Source organism: Astatotilapia calliptera, chromosome 3 (genome assembly GCF_964374335.1).
Source record: "Astatotilapia calliptera chromosome 3, fAstCal68.1, whole genome shotgun sequence".
Classification (NCBI taxonomy): Eukaryota; Metazoa; Chordata; class Actinopteri; order Cichliformes; family Cichlidae; genus Astatotilapia; species Astatotilapia calliptera.
The window spans coordinates 36,629,884-36,655,020 of NC_137424.1; the positions used below are offsets into that span (position 1 = coordinate 36,629,884).

The 25,137-nt window shown below is 41.3% G+C and overlaps 1 protein-coding gene across 2 annotated transcripts; it reads left to right on the plus strand.

The window, feature by feature from the left end:
- The first annotated feature begins 317 nt into the window (after nt 1–317).
- Nucleotides 318–23,577, plus strand: usp53a (ubiquitin specific peptidase 53a). 2 transcript variants are annotated; one of them, XM_026161868.2, is made up of 16 exons: nt 318–814; nt 1,516–1,608; nt 1,809–1,943; nt 3,968–4,078; nt 4,931–5,013; nt 5,238–5,322; nt 5,819–5,965; nt 7,244–7,393; nt 9,241–9,409; nt 10,480–10,626; nt 11,897–12,034; nt 14,527–15,286; nt 17,133–17,200; nt 21,119–21,185; nt 21,287–22,011; nt 22,104–23,577. In XM_026161868.2, exons 1-16 carry the CDS (start codon nt 671–673, stop codon nt 22,178–22,180), a joined length of 3,099 nt encoding a protein of 1,032 aa, XP_026017653.2. In that variant the 5' UTR covers nt 318–670; the 3' UTR covers nt 22,181–23,577. The 2 variants fall into 2 exon arrangements, with proteins under 2 accessions (XP_026017653.2, XP_026017655.2); XM_026161870.2 differs by having other exon boundaries at nt 21,290–22,011.
- The last annotated feature ends 1,560 nt before the right edge of the window (nt 23,578–25,137 follow it).

Consider the following 25,137-nt stretch of genomic DNA (forward strand, 5'->3'; position numbering starts at 1 on the left):
GGTATTGTTTTGAATCACTCATCCAGTGCAGTAGTGTTAAATGTATGTTAAAGCAGCAAGGCATAATGGATAAAAAGCAGCAAACCACATTAGCTGTTAACGTGTTTTTAAATCTAGTTCTCTTTTTGTTTTTTCTTACACAGCCCGGTCGTGTTTGCTGTCTAACCTTTCGACGTGTGAACTTCTGAGCGGGAACAAGGGAAGAGTCGCCAGGACCATGTGGCAGGATTTTCTTATAGGTGTCAACAATTTGTTCTGAAGCTGTTATGAAGTTTTGACCACAAACAGCACAAGATGTTTGAAATGCGTCCCTTCGTGTTGAGAATGCATCATATTAGATCACTGGTTAACAAAGGCCGGCCAAAAAGAAGAGTTGGATTGTAATTTTTTTTTGTGTGTATGTGTGCGTTTGTGCGCACATGTGTGTTTATTTTTCAATTTTTAATACAGAAGATTTTTAAGTAATTGGCACGATATAAGGACCTTTTCCTTGAGCTGCAGACATAGACTGGACTCCCATGTATAGCAGAGCAGCCGCTGCAGCTTGTGGAATAACTTAGCTTCAGACTGTTGGACAGCTGCTTCTTCAGGGCTCCGGGGATCTGATCTAAGCATCCACCCACCGTGTCATCTGACTATTTCACCTGTACTAAGGCAACCCTACTAACCAATGGCATGGGTCAAGTTCTTCAGGAAGCCAGGGGGCAATCTGGGGAAATCCTACCAGCCGGGGAGCATGCTGTCTCTGGCCCCCACCAAAGGACTGCTCAACGAGCCTGGCCAGAACAGCTGTTTCCTCAACAGTGCTGTGCAGGTTTGTTGACACCTCATGAACATTTTTATGTAAAAACTGCACAAAAATGGCGGTCACTGCTTCTAACCGGTCCTCCAAACTTCTTCAATTTATTTGCTGCTTGTATAACTTTATTTATTGCAGCCCCCCTCTGGGAACATGTTCCACCCTCTTGAAAAAATAACCATTATTTATTTGGAAATTGCAAAGCTTAGTCACTGTCTGTATTTGTCAGAGCTTCCCAGCTATTTATTCATTCTGGATGGTTAGTTTTGTTTTTTTTTCTTGTGGGGTACTGGCTGGTGAGTTAGTTCATTATATCAGCCAACGCGCAGTGAGGTCAGCATCGGACGGTCTTACTCAGAGGGTGTGTGAGACAACCGATGAGCTGGTCGAAGATGATCATTACTTTCGGCTTTGTTTCTGTGAGGGAGTTGTTCTCTCACCCACTCCTCGTTGTTATGACCTTGGAGAGTTTATTATTGTAGCATGCCTGCATGTTATGAGCAACTAAAAAGATGTTAAGTTTCATAATGGGGGAAAAATGTGAATCTTTTCTTAATGATTATTTTGTAAATAGGCAGATTGGTACAGAAAATCTATATATTTGAAGTGCATATGAATGTGTTTGCTTGACTGCTTTATCTTGTAAGTAAGAGATATGCCCAACATCTTATGGTGTAAGGGCAGCCTCACGAGCTTCTGCTCTATCCCTTGTGTAGGTACTATGGCATCTGGACATCTTCAGACGCAGCTTGAGGCAGCTGCCTGGACACTTCTGTCTGGGAGAGTCGTGCATTTTTTGTGCATTAAAGGTAAGATGCGATCATAAGCCTATTTAATAAGAGCTGACACTTTAAAGTAACCGTGCAGCTCCTGTTTGTCAGCATGAATGTGTAGAGCATCTGCTCTCATATTCAGACTGTGCATTGAGCGGTAAATGTGACACAAATGCTTTCTGCAAACACAATATGCCGTTGTCAGGGTGTAAACAAGTTCTTGCTCTCTTCTTCAGGGTATTTTCACCCAGTTCCAGCACAGTCGGGAGCGAGCCCTGCCCTCTGACAACCTGCGTCACGCCTTGGCGGAGACCTTTAAGGACGAGCAGCGCTTCCAGCTGGGCTTCATGGATGATGCCGCAGAGTGCTTTGTAAGTTCCTGTGGCAACACTATGGCGGGAGGGATTCGTGTATGTTTGTGTGTTATCCTGCCGCACAGCTCAAGCGAAGCACTGCCATGAAACTGTTCGGCGAGGTCACTGAAACAGCTTCTGTCCCTCCCATCAACCCCAGCCACATAGGCGCTGAATATCATCATGACAGCTTATATAAGTACCAGAGTTGTGTTTGAACCGCTTTTTTTATCTGCTGCCATAGTATGGCACATGAGCTTTTGAAGAATCACTTTCATATGGTCTTTATCGTTCTAGCATATTGCTTTCAGTTTTTCTGCTCTTTTACCACTCCAGCCAAAAAGGAAAGGTCCTGTTACCCTGCTTTTAATTTGTTTAAAAAGTTTTACTTTGTCAATCACGTTTGGTTAGTGAATTTTTTCTCTTACAATGTTGATATCTTGTGCCTGTAAACTGTACACCAAAATGGCACAGATGTATCCTGATTTATTTATTTTTTTGTTCCCCTCCCCACGCAACGGTTGTTTATCTATTTAGGAAGTGCAATTACACAGAAATGGAATAAACAAAAGAGGGAATCTGGCGAATACAACGGGGGGATGAGTGTACTCGTGCACATTGGGCTGTACAAGTGTGATTTTTGTCACTTTGCTTCTCCTATAAGTTACAGATCAACCTACCACATGATGAGGTGTTATGTAGAAAACCATATAAACTATATGAATAGTTAAGAAAAAATGGCACATGGGCAGTTGTCTGAAAAATAGTTGGCAAACTATTCCGTTACGAGATGTTCTACCTGCTATTTTGTATTTCAACTAACTACAAAGTTGGCTGGCTGAGGGGGGGAGATCCCAGAAACACTTACAGAAGTAGATATGTAAAGGAGTATGTCCACTTTTGTGTAAGTAATTAAAAGTTTTTGAGAATTCCAATAAATTTCTCTAATTTAAAAATATTTTTATGGATGCATTATGAGGACTAAAAAGGATGATTGTTGGGCTTATTATCAGCACGTGGTTCAGAGTTAGTCAGCATCTGTGATCACACGGGGGTCATCAGTGCACATACTAACGAAATGTAACATGCTGCCATCCAGACGTCTTTCTCAGAGACTCGTTAACTTATTTCAGCAGCACAAAAACCACCACTTGTGCTTTTTCTAGTGGTAAAAGAGTCTGGTTAATAGAGTGGCTTGTCTTGAGGCCAAACATGTTCCCATTAAAAATATTTGGTACGTTATGAAACGGAAAGACAAAGGAGGCCCTGAACTCTTTAGAAGCTTAAAGCCAGTGTCAAGCCAAAATGCAAAACCCCCTTCTTGGTTTTTCTTTTTTTCCCTTGGCTTTCATCTGCTACAGCAGTTGCTCTCCTTAGTTCCCAAACATGTACAGGGTGTTGTTAAAAGATATGATGCTCTATCTGAACTGTTGGTATCTTATTCAAAATATTTTCATGTTTTCATAGTTACAACGTTTGATGTTTTGCATTTGACTGCTTTACATCATTTAAATGATCTGCAGATTTTTATCTACGTTTTAAATCATGTCCCTGCTTTTTCAGAAGAGGGATTGTTAAACTGAAATTCCAAAGTTTTCTTTGTCTCATGTGGACGTACCATTTCTTAATACCGCGCAGATCTTTGCCCTTGAGCGTTTTCTCTCTAAAGCATTGGCAGCAGTGTGCTGGCAGAGAATTTATGTGAGGAGTTGGCTAGTGTCAGATTAACAGCCTGTGAAGTATAGCCTGTAACCTTTGCAGGCCTACCTCACAGCCTTAATATTTCATAAACTCACAAGCGTTAGAACCAGGAAGGAGCTAAAACGGAGTGGAGCTTCTTCTTTTAACGTGCTCCTTCTGCTGCAAGGTTTACAACACGACTGCTAAAATTGAAGTTTCTGTATAATATGGGCCGTATATTTTATTACACTGCAATCTTTGTCTTGGAAATCGCTGAATTGGAGAGAAACTATAGGCTGTGTGGAATGTTCCCCCTCACCACCACCAGCCCCATACCTGACAGTTTTCCTGTCCTGTCACAGGAAAACATACTGGAGAGGATCCACCTGCACATTGTGCCTGAGGAGACAGATGCCTGCACTTCAAACTCTTGCATCACACATCAGAAGTTCGCCATGTCACTTTATGAACAGGTCAGTAAGAGGCTAGGAAGTAATAATAAATATTATATTCCCTGGAAGCTTGCTTGTTTATTCTGGCTTATCTAAGCACGAGTTGGTTATATTAATTTTGTGTCTTCACTTTGTGTGTGTGTGTGTGTGTTTTAGTTTGTTTAATCTTTGTTTGCACAGTCTCTACTGTGTTGAGTGGAAAAGCCAGACACACTAGACAGTGTTAGGATTAAGCGACATGCGCACACAGGTATTAATCACCGTCTGAGACAATAGAAATCCAATCGTTCATGTTTTGATACTGGCTCGCCCCCAGTGAAATATAGAGGGTGTTTCTGGTCAGGAGAGTACACATAAATTCCACCTCGGCGCAACACAGACACACAAACACACAAACACAAGACTCTTCCCCGTGGCTCTGATGCCCATCACTGTCTCTGTCCTGAACCAGTTCTATCTGTGAATCTAACAAATAATACGCCTTTGGACTAAATCCCTCAGGAGCAGAGTCGGTGGATTTGGTTCCACCTCGACTTCAGGGCACCCTATCCTGCAAATATTATAAAGGCCCAAATGAGCATTGCCTCCCTCAAACAGAGGCCTGAAATCGTACGCCTGATAATGTCAGTTGTCTGACTTAAAAGGATACTGGAGAGCTCGGAGTTTATATGTGATCACAGGGAAATAAGCCAAAAATCAAAGAACTGGTTTTGTCCCATTTCTGGAAAGTGACTCTCTGATATGCTAACCAGTCATATGCAGTGCTTACGTTTGCGAAATCACATGTGCACTTATTATTTCGTTAATTTGTTGGTAACTTCTATCCTTTTGTTTGTCGCCCACGTTGGTCACTCTCTCCTCTCTCTTCTGCAGTGTGTGTGCCGTAGCTGTGGGGCATCTTCTGACCCACTGCCGTTTACAGAGCTGGTGCATTATGTCTCCACCACCGCACTCTGGTAAGCCAAAGACAGTATGTAACCTCCTTTAGCACCCTTTTGTCATTTGTCTTGCTCCACACTCTCTTTCAATTATCACAAGGTCAGAACTCTGATTTCTTTTGCTGACTGCGGCATTTCAAAAGTGTGTTTGTCTCTGAGCGTGCCTTATCTTTATTTGTCTCTGCTTGTTCTTTCCTATAGTTCTGCTGACAATGTGCTGTTTACACTGCCTTCTTTCTCAGTCAACAGACGCCTCAGCGGAGAGATGAGTCTTTTGGGGACGTGTTAAAAGCAGCGAGTACGATCGGGGACCTTCGTAACTGTCCAGTAAGTGACCCTTCCAGAGTTTTACTGAAGCATTTACACCCAAAAATGACATTGATGTTGCGTGAAAGAGCAATCTGGAAAACATCAACTTTGTTGACTGGCCTCGCTGCTACTTAGTACACCCAGTACATATCATATTTCATAAATTGGCCATTACTGAAGTGTGAGAAAGATTATAAGAAAGTTAAAATGTCAACATTATTCAGTCTTAGCATCGTTTGACACATTTGGCCAGATGCCATGATTCTTTGGCTCAAACTGGTTGCGTGTAACTCGATAGCATTTAAATTACAAACCTTCTAGTACAAAAAAAATCTTATCTTGCCTTATTTAACCAGCAAAATTAATCATTTTTTTCAGTAAAATGTGTGATTTAAGGGCACTCTTTCCAATTAGTACATTTTCTTGGGGGCTTTTTGTGGTCGTAGGCTACTTTCTAACCAGCTGAACTTGTTTTTGTTGTCTTTATCTATGCGTCTCTCTCTCTTTTTGCCAGAGCAACTGTGGCCAGAAGATCAGGATCAGACGAGTCCTCATGAACTCCCCAGAAATTGTCACCATAGGCTTTGTGTGGGACTCCGACCAGTCGGACCTCACTGAGGATGTTATCCGCTCACTAGGGCCTGTTCTCAATCTTTCCTCGGTGAGCAATCTCATGCATTAGTTTCTATATCCTACACATTATGACGTTTTACTGGATTAATCTGAGTATTCAGAGATTTTATTGAATGTGTCAGTATATTTGTGAATTATTATTTATACAACTGTTACACAAGCAGTGCCTCTTGCCCTGCTGTTTTGATGTTGTTGTTTTGTTTTGTTTTGTGCAATTCAACATATGTGGGAAATAAAGTAGGGATTTATTTCTCTGTAAATCGGGGTAGTTGCGTAAGCCGTCAACTCCCAATGCCCAGTTGGCCCATGCCACTGATCAAAAAGCCCCTGCTGGCCTTGGTCAGCTTGTCAAAAAGCCCCTCCTCTCATCTTTGTGTGTCTGTGTGTGTGCGTGGATCCCTTCCTAAGCGAACATGTCAACTAAATGGATACCACTGAGATGGGGGGGTTCAGCACAACTTTGTTTTTGTTTTTATGTTTTTTAATTTATATTCATATATTCTTAATCACAAGTATGCACAGCTGGAGTGATGTTGTCTTTTTTTTCTCATAAAAGTCTGCTTTCTGTTTATGTACATAGATCATTTTCAGCCATGTTCACAGTAAACATAAACTATAGTGACACATTACTTAATATGTGCTTGTTAGTGTTTACATCCAACACACGTGGATGAGTTCCACAAGCCAGAGTCGATCAGTGGAGTTGATGTGAGGACGTGCTCATACGAATTACACCTTACATAACTTTGATTTATTTATTTATCTTTTTATTTTGGATTGAAGCGTTTCAGCCACTCGTTTTACGACTCAGACAAAATTAGGACATGGGAAGAATTTTCAGTCTCACCCACCCGCTAATGTGCCACAAAGGCTTTTATTCATTGGGGAGTCACATTTCATGTGACTTTATTGGGCGTTAAAAGGGAGCTTACTGCCACCATCATTTGCTTTGAAATCCATTGTTTGTGTGAGTGAGTGAGAGCCGGAGAACTGGCTGTACAAGAATCATGGGAGGGACAAACAAGTCACACTTTGTATCATTTGAAAATAACACAGCATAGTACTAGGTTACCCCTGTAGCCAGGATGGAAAGATATGCTGCCCCTGCAGTGATTCAAACCAGCCTTTACTTGTACTGATTACCGAATCAATGCTAGTTCATTCCCTCAGACCTTAATCTGTAAACAAATGGAGTAACTGACGCTGCTAGCTCTCTGCATCATTTAGCTGCCTTCCAACTTACTTTGGTGGTGATTTAACTGTGTGATTGATGCATTTGTGTGTGTGTGTGTGTGTGTATACACAGCTCTTCTACAGGGTGACAGATGAGCATGCCAAAAAGGGAGAGCTGATGCTCGTGGGAATGATCTGCTACTCCAGCCGTCACTACTGTGCCTTCACCTTCCACACCAAATCTGCCAAATGGGTCTTCTTTGATGACGCAACAGTCAAAGAGGTGAGAGAGCGTGCACTAGTGCTCAAGTCATGTTAAATGAGTCACATGTGAAAATAAGAAACATATTTATTATAATAGCAAGGAAGTTGTACAGCACACATATGAAAAGTCTTTTTTTTCCCTTCCTTGTGGTATTTTTAGATGTTAGAATAGAATTAGTGCAAGCTTTTTCTAAAGAAGAAAAAAATCCGAGTTTGGGATTCATGTTATCACTGAACAGATAAGCAGAAGCTGCTACAGACGAGACCGAATGTTCAGTCTCTTATCTCTGTTACAAAGACTTTTTATCGTCCAATAAGGACCACATTGATTGCGCTTCATGAGCCTCTGGTTTGATGAGCCTTTATGGCAGCGAGGAGTCAGCCAAACTCCCAACTTCCTGCCTGATTTCTACTGCAAACACTCTACTCTGTAGTCTCAGAGCACTGCAGTAGTAAAGCACAGATAGCTAATAAAGACGTTTTTATTTTTTTTTATGAAGCTGGGTAAAGTTTAAGGAGATGTGACAATGCTGCGTTACAATGTGTAGTGTGCATGATGTAGAAAGTGGGTTTTGTGTGTCTGTGTTCTGGTAGTTTGTTTGTGCACACTCACTTTTGAATCCTATCATCCTTTAGTTGTTTTTTCCCGTTAATGTTGGATTTATTTTCATGGTGTGTACATGCAAGCATGCCTTCTGTCTCACATCCTCACAATTTTCACGGGGACTGTGGTGCAGCGGCCGGCTGGCTCTGTGTCAATCCATCAGCAGCTTGTGCTGCGTGTGCAACCCCTCCCAACTGAGATGGAGGAGCTAGAGTACTCTGCGCCTGCCAAGTCCATACCTGGAATGAAACTTGCCAGTGTTTCTGTGACTCCCCAAGTCCCAGCCCCTTAATGACTGCTGCAGTGTAGCCCAATTACTGTGTTTCCATTGCATGAAATAAAATTGCACAAAATCCTAAGTGCAGTAACTCACTAGCTGTTCTGATCGGATGGTGGGTCATGGGTAGCTTAAAGACACTTGCATTAATCAGAACATGGCCGATGTTAATGCACTAGTGGTAAATGATATGTAACATTAGCAACAGATAAAGCTTTACTGGTTTTAGCTGAAGAGGTTGGAGATTGTTTTGAAGCTCACAGATATATCTGCTTTAACATTCATTTAAAGATTTTCTGAAAACTGGAGGGCAAAAAAATAGACTTTAAGAGAAAAAGCTGTAACAGAAAGGCAGATTTGGCCAAGAGTCTTAACCCTTAACATGTCTTTGGCCCTTTCAGATAAAAAATGTTGTGCCTCACCATTGAAAAGAGGATCCAAAAATAACACAGATGTGTCTCTGTTTTGCCTTGATCTAACATGCTTTGTCAATCACGGCTTGTCTTCCTCCTCTATATTGTATATGTGCACATTCCCCAAGTCAAAATCCTTTCCCCCTCTGTCTGTGTTCCTTTGAATTGGTTGCTCTTTACCTTGTTTTGCCATCTCTTCCACACCTGCTTTCTCTTTCTCCCCCCTCCCTCTACCCCCGTCATTTGCTTAATTAAGGAGCACAGAAGCATCTGTTAGCCTGCAGCCTGCCTTTGTGGTACCTTTGTGGAGAGATGCGCACCTTACACAGCTTTGCTAATGTGATTGTGTGCTTTGGCCTTAGTGTGTTATATTCACTCACAAATTAAAGCTACACCCCATTTTGTCACACATAGTCTGAAGTTGCATGTGAATTTTATATATATTTATACCCTTGAATGCATGTTGGTTCACTTTGTGCTATCACACATGAAGGTATAGTATTATACGGTATGCTAAAATGTGTTAATTGACCCTGCTTTTTTCTTCTTTTCTTCTTTGTTTCCTGGTGCAGATCGGCTCCCGGTGGAAAGATGTCGTCAGTAAATGTATCAAAGGTCACTTCCAGCCTCTTCTTCTTTTTTATGCCAATCAAAATGGGAGCGCTATCGCCACAGAAGATGCCTCAAAACAAAACAGCAGCCAGTCCCACAGCAAGAACCCCGTTAATGGAGAAGCGCAAGGTACGATGTTTTAAAAATAACCTCAGAGGTCATCATGCTGGCATTTAAAAGCCTCGTCATAGCAGTTTTATATCAGGTGTGATGATGTTGTTGATTGAGTGTCTTTTTGTGGAAATGACACCATCCAAACTCCCCTGTGTGTTTCTCTTTGATATTCCAACTGTCTTTTTCTCAGCATTCATTATGTGGTGTCACATCCCAAATGCCCCATTTGATTATAATGTCCCACCATTAAAAAAAACAAGCAGCCATTAAAGTGAAGCTGATTGGTGCAGATGCCTGTCTTTTTAGTGCAGTGTTGGAGGCCAAGAAAAAGAAAATCTGAATGTTACTACTACCGCCTGGTCGAATGGCAAAGTGTAGCCAAAGTTTTCCGAGTGGTTTGTTTTGAAATGCAAATGTAGTCTCAAGTTTGAGGTGAATGTTTGCTGTGGGGTTTGAAGTGTGGCTTATTTGCCTCTGTAAACCTTTAGCTTGAGTTGAGCACTAAATCTTTCATGGAAATGTATTTTTAAAATTTTTTTTACTACTTAAAATTCTCACACAGCCGGCTGTTTAGTTGAAAAATTTCCATACTCCCTCCGAGTACATTAAAGTAACAAAATTAAAATGTAAAATTTAAATCAGAAGTCGGGGGGGAAAAATAAGGAAAAAAACCTCCCAAATCAAATGCACTGTTTGCCTTTGCCGCTGCTGATGTGAACAGCTGAACATCTCTCCTGTTGGGATTACATATCCCTGGATTTGTGTGGTTGGGGAGGTTTTTATCCCTTTTAAAGACCCTCCTCCAGCCCTCCACGCTGGCTGTGCCCCAGGTCCAGGCTGTGGCAAGCGCTCACTGTCCGTCAGAGCTGACAGGGCGCCCGACTAAACTGGATCATCCTCCAAAAATCAAGAAGTAGTACACAGTGTGGATCTTGTAATTGAATTCTGTGTTGTAGTTTCAGGTAAAATTAGTTTTTTTATTTTATTTTATTGATCTTCACTCAACAGGATTTTTTTTTTCTTCATGGGAAGGACACGCCTACATGCATGGCCTTACCTTTAAAACATTTTTCCTTTCTTTCTAGTCACTGAGTCCCAAGTTTCAGTCTCCCCCAGAAAACTGGACCTCACCAGAGAGAACCTGAATGCTCTGCTGGGCCAGGATCTTTTCAAGAAAACCCCTTCAATCCTCAGCAGGGGCAGCACTCAGACCAGTGGAGGACGGGGAACAGGTAAAGGGGGGGAACGAATATGGAGGGATTAAGCAGCTTTTTTTTATTTTTTATTTTTTTATTTCATTTTTGCCTCTATTACAAATTAAATCAAATTATTAGCAGCGCAAACCAACCTGCTACAAACTGCTACACTTTGCTATGTAACCTGTGTAAACCTAGTTTATGGTTTACACACAAATGTTTTGATGTGAATAAGAAGAGATGCAAACAGAGAGGTGAGTCATGTTGTGTGGCAGTTTTTCAGCCTTGAAAAGACTCCTTAATTCATAAATATTTTGTCCTCGGAGAGTGGTGACAAGCACAGATCTGGAACAGCAGCTAGCGGAAGAGATAATTAAATGTCTTTGCTCCGAAACTAAATCTGGCCATGCTAGTAATACAGAAGGGATTAGAGACCCTTAGTGAGGAGAGAGAGAGGTCATTATGCACATGCTTAATTGCAAGCAGAGGGGAGAGTGAATTGAGAAGAGGAGTTATTTATGCGATTTAACGGCGTCTTCTTTGATATCCTTGTACATTCTGCTGGTATGAAGTTGTTCGTGTCCTTGAACAGATCACTATGGGAGGGGATGCTGCAAGACAATGAAATGTCAGCAGCTGCTGCAGTTTTAAGGAGTAGCAGAGTCAAATTTATCAAACTGATTCATCGTGTGGTTAAACTGCTACACTTCCTGCTTTGCGGAATGTGTGGAATCTCAAAAACATCCGCCGCTTTTTTTTTCTTTTCTTTTCTTTTTATTAAACGAATAAAAAATCTGGAATGATATGAATGTTTTGTTTCCTTTTTGTTCTGTTTTTCTGAGATGCCACCTCGTCCTCGCTCGCTTCCTTTTAAAATCTCACATGGTTAACAGCATTATTCCAGGACCAATCGTTGCTTTAAAGAAAGTGTGGGGCCAGAGATGCAGCGCCAGCCTCTGCATGGCCGTGTTTCCTCCCCGCTGCCTTTCCTCTCCCATCAGCACAGCAATGTGCCGTAAAGTTCGCCTGTGTCTACACACTCAGCAGCTGCTCAGTGCCTCGGGGGTGCCGGGGACGAAGAGCGACAAGGAAAAGGATGTAGCGGTGATAGATGTATCTATGCACACGGGGATAAAAATACTTTAATGGTGGGAATCTCCACCTGATTCAGCAAATGCCCCGTCGCTACTTTATTTTTATTTCTTTTAAGGGTCAGCGTTATTCAAGTGCTGGCTATATAACCTCGTCACACACTGAGGGGGAAAAAATGTCTCAAATACCTTTCTTGTCTTTTCTTGTTTCTTAGTGAAAAGCAATCACAAGAGCCGCCTTAGGGAGATTTCTCGAGAAGTTGCCCAGAAAGCAGGAGAGATGCGTAGGGCGCATTCACCCCGAAGAGAGCCTGATAGGACTGGTCAACACAGGGTGGAGTCACGCTACAGAGGTGGGTTGCTCTATACAGACTGCAAAACTGCACATACACAGAATTGCCAGGTGTTGCTTTACAAAAGCCCAGCCTTCCCCCTCCCTTATATCACCCTCTGTTTGGGAGCAATGTGTTAGAAAGGGGATTAGGTGCTGACGTCTGTTGGTGCCTGCCTTGATCCCTGTAGTCCTGTAGTCTTCACCAATATTATTAAACACACCAGAAACTAAGCAGATCAAACCAAAGAGCAACAAATGCTGATTTTAATTTTTTAATTTTTTTTATTCTAAGGTTTAAATTTGATTCCAAAATGTATTTCTGCACAAACTTTTCTCACAAATTAAGTCAGTGTGCCTTAATGAGTATGCTGATTAATATAGGTTACTTTAATACTCCTTCAGCATATCATTGCTTTCATTAAGTGTCAGTGTGTGGGGGGGATTATCAAGCACAATATAATACACCAAATCCACCATGACAACAGCGGTAGCCTGTGTTAGCACAGAGCTTGCATCCCTTTATGAATAAATGCACCAGGTTAAGGCAGCCTAGTGTCATTGTTGTGATGAATGGCGATTCTAGAGGTATAAATTAACCGTATCATAGTTCATTCTCAGACTCTCGACGATACGAAACAGGAAAAGCTCAATCAACTTCCTCAGTAGCCTGAGGAATTTTTCCATGATCTTTAACCGTATAGATTTAAACATCTTGCCCTTCTCCCAAAATGATTCACAGTCATGTGTACATTTGACATTATTGAGGTGGCAGCAGAAAATTTTTAAAACAGGCTGGTATCGTGGTGTATATGTGAGCAAAACTGTAGACAGCTCTGTTTAAAGTGATTTAACTGTGCCACACAGTCAGCAAAATCCAAAGCAGGGGACTCCATCTCTTGCATGCTTATTCCCAAGAATGACAGTTTTATGTGAAGAATAAAATTTCATTTTTGTACGCTGAAAAAAAGGATCAGGTTTACCCGTCATTTAGATGATGACTCCCGTACAAGGCAGGGAGCCTTTAGCTGCCAGCTTTAGGTTAGGGGAATGCATTTAACAGATGATCCTTGCAATCTAAATTTGCATGACACTAGTTTTTGTTTTATGTAAAAAGTACCAGATTTTGCTTAAAAATGTAGGAGAAGACTTAAGTATCAACGTTGTGAAAGGAAAACATGAAAAATTTGTAATCCAGCCCAATAACAAGAAGTATTCAGAGAGCGCAAACCTCCGCCAAGGCTGCTCACTCTCTGGGCAGCATTTAATTTTAAGGTAATAGTATTGTATTTTGTATATACTTATTTTCTTTTTTGTGTTCTTTTTAAAAGTACAGTAAAAACACATTTGGGATCAACTTGAAAGAAAGACCAATGTGAAATATAAAACTGATGTTAAAGGTTAAAAGTGACATGATATTTGGATTCAAACTAAATGTGATATTTAGAATCCATTTAATGAAAGTTTGACCCTACCTGACCTTGAAGAAGTGGCCTAAGGTCCAAAATAATGTGGCATTTAGAATTCCCATATGTCTATATGTTAATGCAAACAATAAGAGACATACAGCACTATTGTCACTGTGACTTTCACATCCATCTATTGCCCTTGAAGGACAGGCCAGAGGTCCAAAGTCACATCTTTTAAATTTGTATAAAGATCTTTGCATATGTTAACAATACAACGCACACTTGTAGGATTCATAGTTTCTGAGTTGTAAGGTTTTTGTTGTCCATTTTCGACCAATAAATTATGTTGTCCTTGAAGACCTCAGTGGATGCAAGACAAATTTTAATGGATTATTAACATGACTCCACTCGACACCCCTAAAATGTTTTCTCAAAATTTATTCTAAACTTTTCGAGCTGTCAAGTTTACAGCCAGAATGATAGGAAGCACGCAAATGCTTCTTGATAGAGATACTAGGAGACTGTTTACAAAAATTATTGTAATTCCTAAACAGTTAATGCAATACTTTGTCGAACCACTTGAATTCAAATTGAAAGTCAGTGACGGTGGAGTTCAGTCTGATTGTCTGAAAGTGTTCTGTAGATATATAAAGATGCAAATTTATAAAAAAAAAATGTATCATTGTCCAAAACTTTATGGGCCAGACTCTATGTAGGAACACACCGGTGACATCGATATCTGCATGGATGTCTGTGCATGAGCTGGCTGCCCTCTGTGCACACAGCATGGAAGAAACTCGACTCCTTGTGGTTGTAATTTACACTTTCCTGCCTGCTGCAGACATAAATGTCAGAAACTCCATTGTCATCATGCCCTTCCTTCACTCTCCACCTAGCCTGCTGTTTTCTTAACACAGCCCTGTCTTATTGTGTGGAAGTGCCAGTTTAAGTCAATTTTTACCTTTTGCAATGAGATTTATGACACTTTCCTTTTGTAATATCGTTCCTGCAACATGCCAGTCGAAAAAATTCTAATAAATATCCTCTACAGATATATTAGTTTAAGCTCTTGCATGAATTTTTTTTCTCGCTCTCTCTCTCTCAGACCCAGCTCACGACAGGACCTACTCCCGCTCAGCTTCACCCCCAGAGAATGGCTTCAAGCAGTACCTGGAGACTCGACTGTACAGCAGCCAAGGAAAAGGTCCCACTCGGACTGAGCGAACACCGCAGCTTGGGGGCCGGTCTTCCAATGAAAATTCTCGTTTAAGGCACCAAGTGCTACCTGATGTGCCCATTGTAACTAGTCGTCATAACAGGCGGAGACTAGATCAGATCTCAAATGGATACGATACAGACAGCAGCCAAGACTCCAGAGGGCTTTCTGGAAATATAGAGAACGGCCGCAGCAGGCCCGGTCGAGCTTGGAAGCCAATACGGGAAGCGCTAAATGTAGACAGCGTATTAAGTAGCGGGAATGTAAGTCACGAACGAAGGCAGCACAGCCCCCAGACGAGACCCAATAGTCAGTCGCCCTCACGTGATCGAGATTATCTGTGGGGAGGCCGGGAAGAACGTAAGCCAAAGAGCCTGATGACCATCTACGAGGACGAGCAGAAGCACGAAATAGGTGGCAGCCGAAGCTCTCTGGACTCGGACAGCCGCGGGGGCCACACTGACAAAGACAGAGCAAAGGGCTCAGCAACTCTTAAAGTGCGCAGTGACAACTGGAAGATTCAGAGAACTGAATCTGGATATGAGAGCAGTGATAGACTGAGCAATGGCTCAGCTAATCTCGACTCGCCCGTTGTAGAGAACATTTCTTCCAAGGACCTCCGGCCCATACCTGAGCTGCATCTGATGAGGTAAAACAGATCCTTCCACTTGGGTTTACATCACCCAGACGCACCAAAACTCTGCACTGCAAAGCATGATGCAGAGGAAAAAAAAGCTGACACAATATTTCCTGCATGACGACAGCATCATAGAGGCGCTTTGTCATCTCGTGGCCTACTCATTTAAGGACTCGAGTCTCGGAAGTGCTGCCATTTCTAAATAATAAAACATTACAAACAAACTGATCTAAGAATAGCAGGTCTCATTTAACAATAAATGCACACAAGGCAGATGCACAAATCCTATTTTGCTGGGCTGTCATTTGTTGTATTTGTAGTTCAGGGCTTGTTTGTAGATAATGATCCCATATAGCTGACAACTCCTGTACTCAGCAGGGGCAGCCTCAGATAGCTGACTTCTTCAAAAGCCGGTGCATTATTTAAGCATATCTGTTGACAGTACGCTAGTAAAGAGTCTCCTTAATTATTAATTCTTCAACATGATTTAAGATGTTTTTGTGACTGGTTTGGGTTAAAGCTTGAAGCCACTAAAACTGTGAAATTGTGATTTTTTTTTTTATTGTATTATTTTTATTCTCTAATAGGGCTGGGCGATATGACCCAAAATTCATATCTCGATATATATATAAGATATATATCTCGATATATTTTTTAAAGCCATAAAGTAAGAACAAAAAGAGAGTTCTTAGTCAAAGCTGTGTCCCAGATGTCACACAGGCACTTTTATTAACATAGAGCAGATGTACATAAAATTTACTCAAAAATAAATTATGAGCATTTATTAAATAATAATGCTCCATAAATAAAAGAAAACAATGTTGTTTTTGTGCATAACAAAAAGCTCACAATTGTGCAGTCAAAATGTAAACTAAAAGACGCTGAGCACAATAACAAAGACAGATTTCACAGCTGCTCTGTTCCCAACTTGTACTGCGTGACTGACAGCCTGGAGTTTGAAATCCGCTTCGCAACCACGTCTCTTAACAGGTGCCATTTATAGTCCTTATACACAGTAGGGTAATATTACGTTGAAGCACAGTACGTATCACTCCGCGAGGCTCAGCCGTAATGCTCCGACAATCCATCAAGCGGTGCAGCTCCGTAGCTTACTAAAGTCGTACTAAAACATTTTTTGACAGATTGCTGAGCGCCGTGTACCACATAAAATCGGTTCGCGGCCATCAAGCACAACCAGAATTCATACATAAGGCGCGCTGTCAACTTTTGAGAAAATGAAAGGATTTTAGTCCGTGCAGCACCTCTGGGCTGCATGGCGTTAGCGTGGTTAGCTCGTTAGCGTGGTTAGCTAGCTAACACGTTGACGCCGTCCAGCCCCACGCACGGGGCGATGCGCAGTAACTCGTTAACGGAGATTTGCCGTGTCCGTCTTGTCGCTTCCTGCAGGTGAAGCGATGGGGGAGGAGGGGGAGTTGTGTTCAGTGAAAGAGAGGCGAGGCCGAGTAACATTGCGTAAAGACGAAAGTGGACGAAAGAGAGGCAAACCTGCGGCTCCACAAGTATAATTATAACGTAACATAGACTATATCGATATAAACGATATTGTCACATCTTATATCTCGTATAAAAATATATCGATATTTTTTAAAAACTCGATATATCGCCCAGCTCTATTCTCTAATACATCTTATCGATCTAAGAGGAGATAAAAGCATAACACTTACAATAAGATGTCTGGGTTCATACTGGGATGCAAATCATGCTACTGCACTGTCTCTTTGGAGATGCAACTATGCACTCAGATTCTAACTAAAGTCGTTGTTATCCACCTTTATCTGCTCTGAGCTCGTGGCTCTTTTAAAAAAAACAAATAATAACTATATTTTTTGTGTTTTAGGGATAACTTTCCTCAGAGAAGAAGTGATGAATTGAAGAGTGACGTGCTGTACTCAACAATTTCCATTAGTAAGTAACTATTGCTTTAAGTGAAAAATTAGTATTTTGTCGTTATTCAAGTAAATCTCCAGATGTGTGTACATTTTTCATCACACATTAGAGGGGAATAGATGAAAGCATCAGTTTCTGACAAAGGCTCCGCCCTGATACTGAAGATACTTCCTCTCCCCAATAGACTTCCATGTGTTGTAAGGACCTGAAACATTAAGATAGTATGCTGCAGTTTCCTTGATTTATTGTTCTATCAGTCGTGTTAAGGTCACAGCCTGATTGAAGGGATACTGTATGGAAGTGTGCGCTCTGGTTCCAGACTGACTGGCCCTGACCTTTTTTTCCTGAGTAAAGTTTATGTTATGCAGCACCTAGTGAAATTACATGAGCTCAAAGGAAGAATGAGCCCATGTGGGGAACAAGCTTTGTACCTTCAACACTGTTATTTTGGTGTGGAAAAATACTAGCCAGGCTCAGTTTAATTTTATTTAATTGGCTGTCCTTCAGTGAATAGAAGAACAAATGGAAAATGGTAGGGGGGAGGGGAAAAAAAACCTCAAGGACCTTTTCAACTGTTAACTGCAGTGAATAATGGTTTCTTTCTACAGGAAGTACAATAACTTTTAGATTCACAGGGATGCAAAATCTGGGGGGAAAATCGGGTTTAGAGCTCAGAACTTCTGTTTTAAAAGGAAAAAGAAACGATGAGTCTTAACTATGAGTCATGTTGCGAAGTTGCAGTATTTTTTTATTTTTTTTTATCCTCTAGGTAGGATGGGAGGGAGATAAGGTGACACGAATAGCACTAGGGGGCTTGTCTCCTGGACACCCTTGACATTCTTTATCTAGCATGTGCTTGCTGATGCACACTATCAGCACTGCAAAAGGAGCGAAAGAAACTATAAATGAAAAATGCCTTGCTAATTCCCTCAATGGAAATACCCTGAGTTAATCCTGAATTGGAGGGGGAGATGAGTGAGCTTGTTGGGGCCACCCAGCTGTGCCCAGCCAGACAGAAAATGCCACGACTGGACCTGTCAGAAGGTGGTATTCAAACACCGCTCAAATAAAATGCAGTTTTACAGCTCTGCAGTTATTTCAAGTTCCCAAAAGAAAATGCAGGTATGATCTGAGGTTCATTGCCGAGTTAAATATAGCTACAACATAAGGGTGGCAAGTTGAGAAACAGAAGCATCGCCGGTCTTGTTTTTGTCTGTGAGCATCAGCACATGCAGAGAGATTCATGTGACTGAAGCCCTGGCAAGGAGGCAAAGACTACTGTGGCATACACAGTTTTTAATCTGGCAAAATGTAAAAAAACAAACAAACTGTAGTATTGCTTTAGTTTAGTTATTGCTAGTAATTTTAGGACAAGCACTCATCGATCCTCTCATTTATTCATTCAGGCTGTTAAGGAATTATGATTATATCTGTATCAAGCTGCATCCACTCATCCTTCTCCCTCTCTTTTGTTTGTAATGTTTCACAGGGCCTGGTTATATTTCAAAAGTACCCACAGCTGTCTTGTAGTTCACAAATGTCTTGAAATGTTGCTTTGTGAACTGTCAAAGCTCAACCTTGTTTAAAAAAAAACAAACAGAACAAAAAAAACCCTGAAAGGGCCTTTGAGGACTCTTCTCTGGTAGCTATTTTTGAAATCAGTATGGGATATTTACGCCTGGCTGCCTGCAAATTGTATTGACAAGCCGCAGTAAATGTGTCCAGAGTCAATTTGGCACGAGTTCAGTGGTGGTAGTCTGGCGTGAGCTGCAGTTTCAGAGAAGCCTGAGCAGGTTCCACTAGTCCATTAAAGACTAAAATCCTTTCGGAAAGCACATTCGTGTGGGAGGGCAGTTGTGAGGAGCATTGTTGACATTTTTACCGCAGATATTCGTTCTTCTGATGGCTTGTTGCACTAGGAAAGAGATTCGAGTCGGGGCCTTTTTTGCCACCTTAATGACAGAACTTTTGACACGCTGTGAAATCGTACGTCCTGCCCGCCTGCCAGCATATTGGACGGACACTTGAACCTGATGCGTTTGTCTCACTTTTCCTTTACTGGCTTCTGCAGACCTCACTAGTTATCTACAGAAATACACTTTTGAAGCTGTTACAGCTGTTTGTCATCATCATCATAGTTGCCAAAAGTCAACTATGATGCTTTCTGATCTAGTTTAAAAAAAAAAAACCCAAACTGACATGACAATCAGAAAAGGTTAAATGTCACTGAATTTCATCCTTTATACCATTACATGGATGCCTTCTACATTCTGTTTGCATACATCTTTTATAGCTGTTTATTTGTGTCCATGATGTAGCACGTTAAGAGCCAGTTGCTTGGCTCATTAATGCCACTTAACAAGCCAGTGAATGATGCTAATGAGTACACATGTACGCCACGGCTTTTGACCTACTGCCGTGCCATTACCATGCTACACTGAAACATAAAAAAGCCGTGCCATTTCCCAACTTTTTGTGATTCACTTATGTGATATTTCTTGTTCAGTTTCCCTGCTTGGAAACTTGGAGTTGCAAACCTGCATGCCCTTCTGATTGATGTTCCAGATGTTTTAAGTACATCAGACAACACAAGGCTGGAATCATGACTTGACTGCCTTAAAGCTACATTGTGTGCTATTTATTTTCTATTTTTTGTAATAGTCAAAAAAGGTCAACGAAACTTCAGCAAATTAAAATGATACCAGATCAGTTCTTGATGACCCTCGTTTAAATGTTTTAAACTTTCAAAGCTCCTTTTCTTTTCTTTCAAACTGATTTTTTTCTCATGCTTTCTCATTCTTTGTGGTGTTCACATTTTTAAGCACTTTAATTCATACTTTCAAGTTTATGTTGAAAAATTGGAAATGTTATTAGATCAATCACAGAACCTGGAGGATTTACCAGCTAAGTGCTAAAGTTCAAGTTTTCTCTCTGCATTGTTGCACGTGACGTTAAAGACGGAGAGGGGATTTTCTACAGAGAAAATCATCGTCAACTGCATCCCTTTTTGTTATCAAGACTGATATTGTTACGGTTGCTTGCCAACATCACAAATCAGCAGCAGCATCAAATTGGGAATTGTCGCATGGTCTTAGCGGCTTAAAAACGCAATAGTGTATGTAAAGTCTGGAGTCTGACCCCGGCGTAATTGCATGCCAGCACAAAGGATTTAGCCACTAATGCTTTGAGAGAGCGGTGGGGGGTGGGGGTGAGGGGGTATGCTGACACATCACAGATGGTCCTCAGCCGCTCACTCCCTTCCTTGTCCTGTTAGTCAGCTGTTGTCTGGCGCAGGCCAAGTAAATCACACACGCCCAGCTAACTTGGCAAAGCTCCACACCCGACCCCGTGCAGGGACCTGCTTCTAAACATGTGTTTGTGCTGATCTCATGGCTAAAATCAACCATCAGCCCCAAGTACTAGCAGCATAACTCAGGCTCATCTCACTGGGATATGTTTGGCCTATAGGTTAAAAGACTGTTACTTTCGTCTGTTGTTGTATTCATTAGTTTTTAGACTGAACTTATGAACCAGTTAGAGTTCAATCAAGGTCCTTATTGTTTTATTAGGACTGTTGGCTCGAACTTAACAGGCCTGGATATGAACCCAGATTCCCTTTGAGGGCCCATGTTCTTTGGCTGGATCAGACAGTCAGAGTGGTACACTGGGGCCTTGAGGGCGCTCTGCCAGACTAGCTGCTTTGATACTTCCTCTCGCAGCACCAGGCAAAAGGCCTTACCATGACCCCTGTTAGATAACATGTCTCTGCAGGAGAGAGACAGGAAAAAAATAAAGTAGATATTGTAGCAATATTCAAATGGAAACCCGTGACAGATGCTACCTGGCTCTTATTTTGGACCATCTGTTTGTGATAACTTTACAAAATTAGGGTCTTGTGTTATAAAGTACTGATGAAAATGTATTTTTTTTGTGTAGATGAACCAGGGAGAAAATCTCCTGAACTCCAAGAGTCCAACATGTTGTCTGATCAGCTGTTACAAAGGTAAAAAAGGTTATTCAGAAGTGCACGTTGTTAGCAAAATGCTTCACTTGACTTTTCACAAGTTTAAGTGAAATATAAATGTTTCTGTTTTTGCGCTCAAGCAGAAGAAGAGCCTTCCGGTACACACCCGGGATCTTGGAAAAGAACAATGGCCTGGACGACGAGCGAGAGAAGAATGTGGACAGCAGCCCTGTGCCTCCCTACTTAGCAAAGACCAGCAGCTCTGAGTGGAACAGCTCAGATGACCTTGTTGGACAGTTTTCGGAGCAAGAAGAGAATGGCTCTGGCCCTGCAGACTCTCTGTCTCACAGCTTTCCTCTACCTTTACCTCTCAAGACTTTTGGCAACAGTCGCACAGACCCATCTGGCATCCACTCCTTACCACCAGAGGTGCCAGAGCGGTTTAGCTCCCGAAGCGAACCTAAAAATGGCTCGTCTCCCCACTCGCACACAAGCCTCCGGCGGTGGATCGAGACGCCTGCCGAGCACAGGCTTTCATCAGATGCCAGCTCCAAGTCGGGGTCGTCAGACCAGGAGAGGAACGATCTGTCGGCCAGCGAGAGCGACGAGAGGTTACCCAGTCCAAAGTCCAGACACGATGATGGTACAGACTCTCAAACTCTGACAGATCGAGTTCTTCCCACCACTTACTTTTCAGTGGATAACTGTATGACAGATACTTACCGGGCCAAATACCACAAGAGGCCTGCCGTGTACGTGAGAGCACAGGACCATACGTCATCAGGGGAGAGCGATGTCGAAGGGAGGGGGCACCCTTTGACAGATGTTCAAACACTAGAACCTTCCAAAAGCAGAACAGAATCAGGTATGCAAAAGCACAGCGCACTTTTATTAAGACCTCACATGCACCTGTTTGGTTTAAATCTCTGACTGATTCTCTGGCTTTTGTTTTTCCAGGCATTTCCACTCCTAAGACTTTTGCGAAGTGGAATCCAGTTACTCCGAAGGGTCTTGATGAGCATGGTTTCCTATGATTTTTATGGACTGAATGATTCTGATGGCTGGATGCCAACAGGAATTGTTAAGCACTGCGACTGCTACAGATTGACTCGTATGTGGAGAGGTATTTTCTCTTGTACTTGTCATAACAGCTAGTTGGACATGAAACTGGATGCCAAAGAGATTGTACTAAAAAAAAATGTCAGGTGTCTTTAATTAGCTTTCTAGCTACTAAAAAGCTTTGAACAGTGAATTTGCACAGCAGAAAGGTACAAACAGAATTATGCCTAAAAATATTTTGCTGGATTTGTGGACGCAGAGGGGTTGGGAAGGTAAAGAATGTGTCACGTAAAACCAACTTACTAAACAGCAGATGAAGTGATTTCTTTCTTTGTTTATGCCTCCTAGTCGCACTCTTCCTGCACATCCTGTGGAATGCCCTTATTTGTTTAACTATTCTCTTTTCAGTGTTATGACTGAGGTGTCTGCCCCAATTCTGTCAGTTATACCTGCCTGTCAGGGGGTTTTAGAAGGAAAGGTTCCAGTTGTGGTCAGAAATCTCTAGATATGCTTTTGGCACGACTTAAAAAATGGATCCCAAGGATCCGTATGAATGTGAATCTCCACGACATCCACATTAGGTTTTAGCTGATGAGACATCTTTGCACAATCCGTAAAGCCAACAGACTCGGGTCCTTGTTTGCGCGTGAACTTGTGCAAATAACCAGCGTTGGACTTTCTTCCTTCTCTGCCTCTGTCAGACACTCGTGAGAGGTTTGGTATACCAAAATAACTGTTCAAGAGTGAGGGAGGGGTGTTGGAGTGGGTTTAAAAGGTGATGGGTCAATGTGTTAAATTGATTGCCTGTTGGTAGAAGCCTGCGTCAGATCCTTACTCCTCATTGACACCTGCACATATCCCATCATCTTTACGGAATTTTCTTTTCCTTAAAAAAAAAAAAAAAAATATATGTATGTCTTTGCACTGTTTTCCTTGTTTATTTTTTTCTTTTCACACTCCTTGGTTCTGTTATTTTTCTCTTTAGAAGAATAATTTCTTTGGATTTTGGTCACTTGATTCTTCGATAGCTTCTGTGAGCAGCACGTCTGCACTTGGAGGACACGAGATGATTTAATTGTGTCATCTGGTGATCAGATATGGCTTTTGCTTTTTTTTTTTTTTTTTTTTTTATGAAGGGAGTTACTAATAATGTGTTGTGACTTTCACTGGTTTACTGTTTTTGGTTCAGATGTTTTATATATATATATATATATTCAGCAGACTAATACGCAGTGCCTTTTGTATTTTTCTGTGTTGAGGCGAGATTAAATCGAAGCCATGGTTTGTACAATTTGATTTTAAAGAATTTTTGTAGCGTTTTAATTTTATTTTTATTGAACAGTTGTCAAATAAACAGCTCTACTTAACCATATCTTCGTGTCAGCTCTTGCTTTCGGGGGAGCAAAGCTTAGAACAGGGATTTGAGGAGAAATCAAATTATCCAAATAAACTCTCCATGATGATAAATGTTGCCTTTTGGCTGGAGCATGGACGTCACTGTGCAAGGCAGCTGGTGGGAAATGTGGGGTTTTGCTGCCACCTGCAGTCGTGTGTCTTGAATGCACTTTTTCATATCATATAACAGCTACCCAACTACAAATATACAGTTTTATGATTTTGATTTTTCCATTGAAATCAATTTTTAAAGTGTTTTAAATAACGCTATTTCCAAATTAATAAAACAAAAAAGTTTTTTTTTACCTTGCTTTATCAAGGTGCCCCCTTTAGCACACATGGACTGATATTATTAAAAACATTTTGTAATAATTTTGTAGTTTCCCTCCTCTGTGGAACCCTCTAGTTTTCACCAAAGCACAGAACTCTCTCAAGATACATCAGTGACCAGTATGGTTTAATTCTCACAGAGCGAAAGGCATCAGAGAGAGCAACTGCCCATTTTTATTAGGTAATGGGTGTACAAATATTTCAGTTTAGTTTTCCTCAAGGCATTTTATCATTTTATATTGTAAACAATCCAACAATCCCACTTGAACAAGAACTTGGCGACAGTGGGGAGAAACCCCCCACCTTTTTAACAGAAAGAAACCTCCAGCAGAACCAGGTTCAGGGAGGGGTAACGTGCTCTGACTGGTTGGAGGTGGTTAAATAGTGACGTTAGTCCTATTGATTGTGGTTCCATACTGAGGTTTCAGGCAGAACATCTAATTAGACAAAAGATTCATATCATGGATATGCAGCCAACAAACCTGCAGGAATTGCGATGACAAGTCAGTATGGATGAACACGTCAGAGGAACGTTTCCTTGGTGAATCTATGCAGAATGTAAGTAATAAAATGGTCGTGACTGTAGAATCCAAGTTACAGCTTGTATGTCATTGAACAGCCTCAATAAATAATAAATGGGGAAAATTGATACCTCGACGGGAGATGGGAAAGTATTATATAAACCCATCCAAAGGGAGTGTTATACAAGTATTCTAACGCTACCTGCAGCGTCTATTTGTTTGCATTAATTATATGAACATATACATAAAGATAGATTTATTTTAATTTTGTTTTTTTATCCTGAAGAGGGGAGTAGAGGACTTTGTAATCATCGTGCAGCTAGATTTAGGCATGCACCACTATCTGCACCCTAACTTCCACTTGATTTCATCACCATGCCTGCCTGCGATTTGCTGAACGGTATTACCGATTTTTTTGTATTTATTCTGTTCTCAGTCTTTTCCTTGTTTACAGGATTTCTAGTTGGAAAGGAGAGGAAAAAAATCCATTATTAAAGTCATAATTGCTTTTTGCACAATATTTTAATCTTCCAGTACACTGACCTCAACATGCAACACAGAAACAATAAAGATTAATCAAAAATATTTCAGGATTTGTGTCTCCTCTGGAGTGCTGCAGATGTCTTAAAATAGACATGGGCAAAAAAACAGGACCGGCCCACGGACCACCTCAGTCCAGCCCACAC